This window comes from Podarcis raffonei, chromosome 2 (assembly GCF_027172205.1).
Source record: "Podarcis raffonei isolate rPodRaf1 chromosome 2, rPodRaf1.pri, whole genome shotgun sequence".
Classification (NCBI taxonomy): Eukaryota; Metazoa; Chordata; class Lepidosauria; order Squamata; family Lacertidae; genus Podarcis; species Podarcis raffonei.
This window is the reverse complement of record NC_070603.1, coordinates 89,179,585-89,189,364: the sequence shown is the minus strand read 5'-3', so window position 1 is coordinate 89,189,364 and position 9,780 is coordinate 89,179,585. Positions and strand designations below refer to the sequence as shown.

General features: G+C 41.6%; 1 protein-coding gene across 1 annotated transcript; it reads left to right on the top strand.

Annotated features, from left to right (window-relative positions):
* Positions 1-579: 579 nt before the first annotated feature.
* TRH (thyrotropin releasing hormone) lies at positions 580-5,705 on the top strand. The gene is made up of 3 exons (XM_053378074.1): positions 580-752; positions 2,276-2,490; positions 4,776-5,705. Exons 2-3 carry the CDS (start codon positions 2,292-2,294, stop codon positions 5,378-5,380), a joined length of 804 nt encoding a protein of 267 aa, XP_053234049.1. The 5' UTR covers positions 580-752; positions 2,276-2,291; the 3' UTR covers positions 5,381-5,705.
* Positions 5,706-9,780: the final 4,075 nt, after the last annotated feature.

Genomic DNA, 9,780 nt, shown 5'->3' with positions numbered 1-9,780 from the left:
ATCCACAGCAGTGTCCAAAGAAGGGATGACCACTGGGAAGAATGCAGAGGGAGGAACTCTATGGTGCACCTGTAGCAGCAAAACCAGACTCAGCTGCAATAAAACATGTCTCTCCTGTATTGGTCTCTACAGCCACATCAGGCGCTGTAAGTCTCCAACCGTTGAACTTCGCTCCGAAGGTGCACTCTTCCATGGTCTCCCAAGACAGATGGATGCCAACAAAGGTCTTTTGCCCCGACACGCATCATTTTACACTTGTTTGCATTGCATGTTGAATTGAGCCCTTTAGACGTGACTCATAACCCTTCCCTAACCTGAAGCTCATGAGCCTTTTATATAAGACACAAACTCCCCCCCTCATTTAATGCTGTTTTGCAAAACAAAAGAAGAAACAAAAAAAGTAGCATCGTGAGGTCACTTAATAACTGTAGGAATTTTAATGTGCATTCAAATTTCAGATCACTGACATCAATGAAAGGGGAAGGGTGTATGTGGGGGAGACACACAACGCATCACATACGTTAGTTCCCTCACGGCTATTTGCATAATGTGTCTGGAGACAGCACAGTATAAGAAGGGAAGAGCTAACCCACCAAAGAGAACTCAGGGGCAGTTCTATTGGAGAGCTGATGTGATTCAAAGGAGAAAGGACAGTTTCAAAGCTCAGACGAGTGAATAGCTGCAGAAATACAGTGAGCTCGGAAAAAACTCTTTGGTAACCTCAGCAAAGGAATAAAGCACTGGGGCAGAAGGTAATTTTCATTTAGATTTATTTGCTAGGCTGTCTGGCTAAAGTTCTTCCTTCTGATGAAGGCTGAAACTAAACAACACCTCATAAGTCTGTACGCTAAGATACAGATTTTCTTCAGTTATGATCTTCATTGTTATATATATATATTTGCTATTTATTTAAGGGAAATGCCTGCTCTGAATTTGAGTTATAGCTTTATAAAACTTTAAAGAAGAATGCATATATTTCATTTACTAGCAAAGCATTCTGTTGTTGTTTTTTAAAGTAACTCTGATTTGATTAAAGTGGGTGCCTTAAAATAATCATTGATAGTTTGCCAGATACCAGATTTAGAAATATAAAACAGTTGGCATTACATTAAAAGCAATCACATTATGTTTTTGTTACATTTTCCAGCATGCTAAAATGCATTTCATTATTAGACAAAATATAAAATAACATCATGGTGTAGTTTTTATTCAAGCTTTTAACATTGCTTCATTAAAAAATGTTTTGAGGGCTGTTAGAAAATAAATGGCAAAAAGCCGAAATAAAAATGGATTTTCATTAAAGCTAGAACAATATATTGGTTTAAAACAGTCCTTTAAGAAAGAAATTTTATGCAAGCTATAATAATTATATGCTGATAATTGTATTTTAAACATTTTTGCATTTTTAAATATATACTACAAAACAAAATCTAAGCCAATGTTTGGAAGCAAAGGTTTTATATATAACTTTGGATAAGTGTAGGCAGTACTTTTTTCTAGGGGGACGCAGGGGTATGCATACCCCTGAATATTTTGTGAATCTTTTTACTTTTGTCCATTTACTGTGTTTATTTTTCCTGATTTGGAGTATAAAATGGTGATTTTCTTGAGTCAAAATGAAAGTATCATTTGGGGGGGGGGGAAGCACTGTGTGTAGGTTACATCGAGTTAGCTCTTTGGCCACTTAAAAATCTCATTGCTGGGGGATGAGAGAGAGAGAGGTGTGTGTGTGTTTCATCATTAAATGAATACAGTGGTACCTTGGGTTACTGACGCTTCAGGTTACAGACACTTCAGGTTACAGACTCCGCTAACCCAGAAATAGTGCTTCAGGTTAAGAACTTTGCTTCAGGATGAGAACAGAAATCGTGCTCCGGCAGGCAGCGGGAGGCCCCATTAGCTAAAGTGGTACCTCATATTAAGAACAGTTTTAGGTTAAGAACGCACCTCCAGAACGAATTAAGTTCTTAACCCGAGGTACCACTGTATGTTAAAATACTGTACCACCAGCATTTGCTTTCATATTGAGTCAGTCCTTGTGTTTGCTCAAAGGCAAACATCCAAATTCATTTGAAGATCTTCGAGTAAAGTGAGAGTGCATCTAGAATATTTAAAGGGACAAGCACCCATTTCCATGGGCAACTTCAGGAGACCTGGATGACGGCAGGAAAGCTTACATTTAGCTCCCGGACGTTCCATGTTTCTTTGCATTATCAGGAATGCTGCATTTCTTTCCATATTTGCTCCATTCTCTGCCACCCTGTTTTACCTGCAGGACCTTCCGTCCCACGATGACATCGGTCCAGCGGCTCCTGCTCCTGCTCTCCTTGGCTTTTGCCAGCGTCTGTGTCAATGTGGGGCAGCCATTTCCAGAGGGGATGGAGAATGAGGGAAAGAGCAATCTGGATGGCATCCTCCAAAGGGCAGAAAACATCATCTTGAAGTCCATTTTGAAGAAGGTGGACGATGACAAAGAAGATCCCAACAAAGGTAAATGGTGTACCTTGGCAGTAGCTGAAGTTCATGGCTGTATTTGTTTATATGCCACTTCCCTGTCTGTAAAGGGCCTCAAAGGGTGTGTGTGTGTGTTGAGGTTTAGGGAATTTAATGACAGTTGTTAGGAAGAAGAGCCATGCAGTTGCTGCATGCTGAGAGCAAGCGATTCTTTATTAAATCACATTTTTGCTCCCTTATCCACTCAGTTCCATTTCAGACTGGCCTCTCTAGGGAAGAGGCACTATACCTTTCAGTATGTGCACGCTGGTCTCTGGTTCAATCTATGGCATATCCAGGTATGGCTGACAAAACTCTGGAGAGCCACTGACAGTCTATAGGGACCAGGGGTGTGCAGTTAGTAGGTTGGGATCAACTGTGCAGTTAACAATATATATGGTGACACAGGGGGACTTGCAGAAGTTAAGGGCAAACTGACGGTTGGATGCTGCCACTGGAGAAGCAAAAACTCAGGGCTGTATTTAGCTTGTTGTGTTAACATTGTTGCTCACAGCGTCAGGATAAACCCCTTGTTCTTTTCAGTCGCCTTCCCGTCTTCCTATGCACTAACTAAATCGTATTGCACATTGGATCATCAAGGAGTTCTGACTCCAATTTTATTTTTTCAAAATAGCAAGAACAAAAAGCCTCCCCTTCTAGCTTAGGCTGTGTTCAGGTGAAAGGAGGTTTTGAGAGTGTGTGGCACCAGAGATGGACTTTTGGAATAAGAAGACTGCTATCAGAAGTTTGATACTGAAAGCAGATTCCTGTGCTGAGACGGATGCTTCTTCTTTCTTCTGTGTTATCACACCCCCACATGACCACTATCACTGTTTTGCACCTGGATCTGGTTGGTTCTAGTAAAAAAAAAACAAAGTAGATCCTGCCCACCTGAAACCTGCCCACCTCTGGTGTAAATACTACTGAGCTAGAGGAACTGATGGTCCGACTCAGTATAAAGCTACATCCTATGTTCCTGGAAGAACATGAGTTAACCTGCCTATGCCTGAGAGACTAGTCTGTTCTGGGGCTGCATCTGACTGCAACTTTCCAAATATGTTCTCTCAACAATGAACACTGGGCAGGCACCCATGCTATACTATTTTAAAAAGCCTTCTAAACACGTTATTATTTCAGCTAGCCTACCCAGACACTAGTATTGTATACTTGCTTTTAGTGTTTGCTGATTGGGGGTGTGTATTATTAATAATAGTTTTATATTGTTCGACGGACACTGCATACATTTTTTGTTTTTTGGTCACTCAAGCAAGAACACCAGTTGGATCCAGCTAAGAGAAGGATCTTGACCACGGGGAAAGATGTTACTTCCACTTTAATTCCATTCCCAGATAATTGTGAAAAAGGAATATCTCAGGGAGCTTCCAGATGGGTGATTATTGTGGAATGAGTGCTCCTTGTGTATGAATGGCTTTTGCAGCATCCGTATAATGTGCCCCCAAGGTGTCATTCACACATACAAGAAGTCACCATGGGTTATGTCTAAAGAAATGCAGAAGGATTATTCAGACAACACACTGGAACGACAATGGATTGTGTGGGAGCACCGAGAGAGAAAAGGGACAATTCAATTCACATTTACAGGCTAACTTAACATTTGCAGGTTCTGAATACAAGAACTGAAACACAACCATCCTTCAAATTTTCCCATTGTAGAATTTTGCAGTGCAGTTCTTCAGCCAAGTAATGTGTACACAAATGCATATACAAGGGGGTAATGTGTGCATTTAAATGCATACATTAGTGAAAACAGCATACAAAATGCATTACATAAGGGAAAATAACTTGGCAAAAGTGTGCATATTGTGGAAAGCTGCATATAAAAATGTGTATAGTAGGAAAAATATAGTAGACATCCCCAGATGCATATAAATTATATTAGATACATATAAATTAGCATATGCACATTGCAGGCAAATTTGCTGAATGTTTCGGGATTGTCTGACCCCCAAAATATCCACTTCACAGCTTTTGGGCAAGTCCATCCAGATATGTAGAATGCTAACATGCATTTTAATTTTCTAAGCATACTGTTGGTTTTAATTACCTTTTGAATGTTTTGAATATCTGTTTTTAACTGTATGTTATTGACACAGTTAATTTAATTGGTGTTAAATGAACAGTGTGGGCTTTTTTGAAAACTGTTTAGAGGTTTTATCACATTCAGGTGGCATCTAATAGGTGTTAAATAAATAAACGCTCCCTTTCAATCAAGAACAACTTTATTCTTGGAGTGTTTTAATGCTGTTCATTTCCTTGGGCAGAGCCAGGAGCTTTTCAGCCAGACTGGATCTCGAAAAGGCAGCACCCTGGAAAGAGATCTCTCTACGATCTAGAAAAGAAGCAGCATCCCGGGAAAAGGGAAGATGTGGATGAGGAATCTTACGGAGAAACTGTGAAGCGTCAGCACCCTGGGAAAAGAGAGGAAGAGGATGAATTTGATCCCTACTTGGAAGTGCAGAAGAGGCAGCACCCAGGCAGGAGGTACCTGCGAGAACAATACCTTGACCTCCCTAGCAGCAGCCAGCTAGCTTATCTGGATGAATTCTCCAAAAGGCAACATCCAGGCAGGAGGTACCTGACATACAGCAAACGACAGCACCCTGGCAAGAGGAGCTGGGAGGAGGAGATTGATGAGGGTGAGCAGAACCTGGAGAAACGACAGCATCCGGGCAAGAGGTATCTGGTGGATGCAGAGAACCCAGACTACACTACTGTCCCCTGCGAGCCCCAGGATTCCTTTGAATGTAGCAAAGGCAGTTTGCTGCTAGAGTTGCTCGATAACGTAAGCAAGGGCCGCGTCGACGAGAAGCGGCAACATCCCGGAAGAAGGTCTTCATGGGATGGTGCGTTGGAGGAAGAGGAATGAGAGGTGGCTAGGGGGTGTGCTTTCTCGTTGTTTTCATTCCTCCGAACGATTTCTCCCAACCATTCAATGTTCCATCCATAACCCTTTTTCTTCTTCCTTCCTTTCTGCTTGCTGAAACCTACTTCGCAGGTGATTCTTTATAGTGTGCTCCTTCCTGGTGGGCTATGGTCCAGATTTAGCAATGCATGGACGTACGGATTTCATTTTAAGCATGGCACTTTGTGCCCCCACCCCTTGAGAGGCATGTGGCCAGGCTCACCCCCACATGCTTAAAATGGAACGTGTTAGTCAAGGATGATTCCAATGTTTCATTTCTTGTGTGGGCCAAAGGGGACGAAACCCATCCAAACGGAAGGGTAGTCAGATGTCAGTCTTCATGATGCTTGCAATTGGCATTCCAACTCCAAAAGAGTTTGCAAATAGCACGCTTCATACTCATCTCTGAGTATGTTGTTTGCTGTTTTTGTCTAGCATTTCCTCCTATGGGGCTTCAGTCAGAGAAACAGAGTGCCAGAATCAGCTGCAGGTCCCTTTTAATCCTGAAAATTGGGAAGTGCTTCCATCAAACGTACGCCAATGGTTGTGCCCATGTGGAAGTTAACGTGAAAGCCTGTGGATAAAGGAGGGAGGGCTTAGGGCAGGACTCTGGCCACATGGACAGCTTAGCTTGTGCGAGCCTGTAGTAGACAGAGTGGTTTGCTTTTTCTTCTAAAAGGGAAACCATTTTATGCACTGACGAGATGACTCGTCATGCAGGCAGCAGGGACGACAACGGTCCAAACGCTATTGCAATGAAGAAAAAAAATCCACAAGGAGCCTGATCCACAAGTATAAGCAACACCAGTGTGTGTGTAGATTTCTGACTGGGGTCAGTATTCCCCAACCTTTATAATTGCATTCCATCCATATCCACACGGGTTCCATGAAGCTACTTTTCTGGAAACTTTTTATGCCGGGCCTCTAGCTATTCTCCATGTGGCAATGCTGCTTTCAAGTGGTCTTGATGATAGGGGATTGTGAACAGCCACTGCCTTCTCTATTCTGCCAAAGGTGGATTGGACAGATATCTTGCTAATGAACAGGATTAATGTGCATAGAGAAATGACATGCCTGTTTAGCAAATCTGACATTTGCTATTATCCTTTGCCCTAAAAGTGACTCATAGTAGTGCACGGTTTTGTTTGGAAAATCCACAGCTGAGAATCCTCACAGGGCCTGGGTTCCAGTATGCTGTCTTTGAATCAATGCCTCACTTTGTTTCCAAATAAGGATTAATTACAATAAATATTTTAAATTGCAGCAAGCAGGCGTCTTTGTTTCATTATGTGGATTTTCATTTGTAAAATATGGAAAAGTTTGCCTGTTGTCCCAAAATGGAATGTTTTCAATTTCTGTAGACAAATGGTGTTTATTTACCATAAACAAATCAATAAATATCCATCATTAACAGTGCTCTAATGTTCAATTATCCTTTTTGGTCATACGAAAGCAAATAAACAATGTTCCAAATGATCAATGCCCTCCTGAATTTAAAAAAGAAAAAAAAATCAACCCAAACTGTGATGGAGGAAAACAGAATTTTTTAAAGTCAAAACTTGTGTATGGTGATGATTACATGTTTGTATAGAGCAGTGGTTTATTATTGGTGTGGAAGGTTGCTTTGTGTAGAAATAGAGTTTTCTGAAACTTTCTGCTTGTGTATGATGAATAAAAAAAAATCAGAATGAACATATGTAAACTAGCTAGCATCCTCCTTAAAAGAAATAATCAACATTGGTTCGGGAGGGGTCCAAAGCTTTTGAGAAGAAGGATGTTTTGGGGGTGGGGCCATGTTACTATAGAGATACATAGATGTGTCTTTGTGGAAATCATCCTTTGATTCACACCTGAGCTGCTGAACAAGGCAGAGGCCAAATGTTTTGCTCTAAGAAATTAATGGGTTGTATCCAGTGCTGCATGAGTCGACTTCTTCCTTTCCCCTTGCTTCCCCTTCCTTTCCTTGCTTCCCCTTCCTTTCCTCTCCTTGTGAGCCCCCAAATTCTGCTCCAGGATTTTCTATCTGTGTGTGTGTGTGTGTGTGTGTGTGTGTGTGTGTGTGAGAGAGAGAGAGAGAGAGAGAGAGAGAGAGAGAGAGAGAGGGACTCCCTCAGTGAAGATGGGAAATCACCTCAGACATGACCAAGTCTGAGGTGATTTCCCCTTGATCACTCCTTTCTAAAGCCACTGAGAATTCAGGGATTCTCTATATGTGGTAGCATAGAATGTAAACCTGCAGCAAGGACTCTTCATATTGGAGGTTCCTGTGACAATTTATTCCCTGAACTGGGTATAAATTAAAGCTGAGGCAAGATGGAAATGAAAACCATTTTTTTTTATTAACAAAACCCCAAAGCGGGATGAAGCTTTAGGGCTTCACTATCAAAGGCACAGTACTTTTTGTGTGTGTCAGAGCTGCTGTTTTAGGTTTAAACAAGAACTTCACTAATAATTATCCACAACAAAACGGTCTCTGTTGAAACGATCTTCTCCTAGAATGGCTAACCACTTTTAGCTTTTTTGTTAAAGCACCTCTAGCCCCTTTCTAGGTCCTTTCCCTCCACCTGAGGAAATTAAACAGATTTGTTCTGCCTGACAAACCCTTAAGCACACTAGCTACTTCTGTAGCCAGCCCTTACCTGCCAGTTAAACTGTCAAAATCTCCATTTACATTCTCAGTCTCTCCTGATTTTCCATTTCTCCTCCCTGACATGATTGGCTAAGGGTTTCCAGGATGATGACCCAGTGGTCTGTCCATCACAGGGGATGCAGGAGAGAGGAGAGGAAAGTTCTGTTGTGCAAACGGAGATCCACTGTGTGTGTGGAATGACATTGCTGAATACAACCCAGCATCTCTGATTTGTCAGTAATTAATCTGTTCCAAGAGGCAGCCTGATCTACAAGTAATGTCAATGCAGTTGGGTGGTGGTGGTGACTTATGACTGGTTTTGATATTCTTCAAACACACACACACACACACACACACACACACACACACACACCACTGCTTTTCAGAGCAAAGCCACACACCTTTCCTGGTAACTGACATCCTTTGGAAATAAGAGGTTTGTATGCAGGTATACTCATATTTGCAGCTTAAAACAGAATGGAGTTCGCTCCTCTTCTGCTGCATTTCAAGCTACATTTGCGCAGTCTTGTTCATATCAGAAAGGGGGAGAGGTGGGTGGGGGTGTCTTCACCTGATGTTCATGACCTTTTTGGTTTCTTTGACCATGCTACTATTCATGAAGTAATCTGCAATGTACACTCATCTGTGCATGTGTGAAGGCTCTCTCAAATGTTGACACCGTTCTGAAACATGCATCAAACGGCAGTATTTGTCGAGAAACTACAGGATCAATATGGATTGTGTATATCGTCGTGCGAATGAGGCTTCAAGAACTAACTTTGGGAATGCACAGGATGCATCATAGTAGAGGAGAAGGAATTTCAACATGTAGAGCTTTTCACATCCATTAAGCATGATGGAGGCACAAGTTGCACCAGCTTTGATTTTTCTATGTGGGGGGAGGGGGCAGTGGGAGAAGTACACACACACACACACACACACACACACACACACGGATAGAAACTTGTAACTGAATAAATCCATGCCTTTTTTCTTTTTTATTTGGGCCAAAACCAGGTAAATATGCACAGAACCTTTACATGCAACAATTATAAACATCACAGGAAGATAATGAAGTAATGCATAACCAAACTGGCTTTCAAAAGACTCTTTCATGCAGGGATGGCTTGCTAATTAGAGGGAGATTAAAGACTTTCTTTGGTTTATTTTAGGCATTTAATGTCCCAAGTCACAGAATTCTCCCCAGGTGGTGCAGTGCTTTTTCCTCTGTCCTCCCCGCATTCTTAGAGATCCATAGAGACCAAGAGCCACCCACACTGTTCTGAAATCCACCAGTGTGCAAAGGAGCGTGGCTGTTCTGCTCTTTGCGCCCAGGAAGACTGCTTCCATGCAGATAAGAACATGACCGTCCCACAGATTATGGCACCAGCTTTTTATTCACATGCTAAGGGCAACAGTCCTCCTTGCTGAACTGTGGAAAGTTTTAAAAGGAGTTAACGCTGAACTTAGCACGTTGAAATTTGCCTATTTCAATTTCTCTCTGTTTCTCATTTCCCCCCAATCTTAAATTCAGTTGTCCAAATCGGTTTGCAATATATTTATATATTTAAATCTTCATGGAAATTTGTAAGCATTTTAGTGCAATTTTCTCCTAATATACACATTTTTGCAAAGCATTTCCCACCAACATCATGCATTTTTGTTTCCTATTTCCACTAATATATGTATTTGTATTCACACTTTACCGTAGTATATGCATTTTTGTGCACATTAC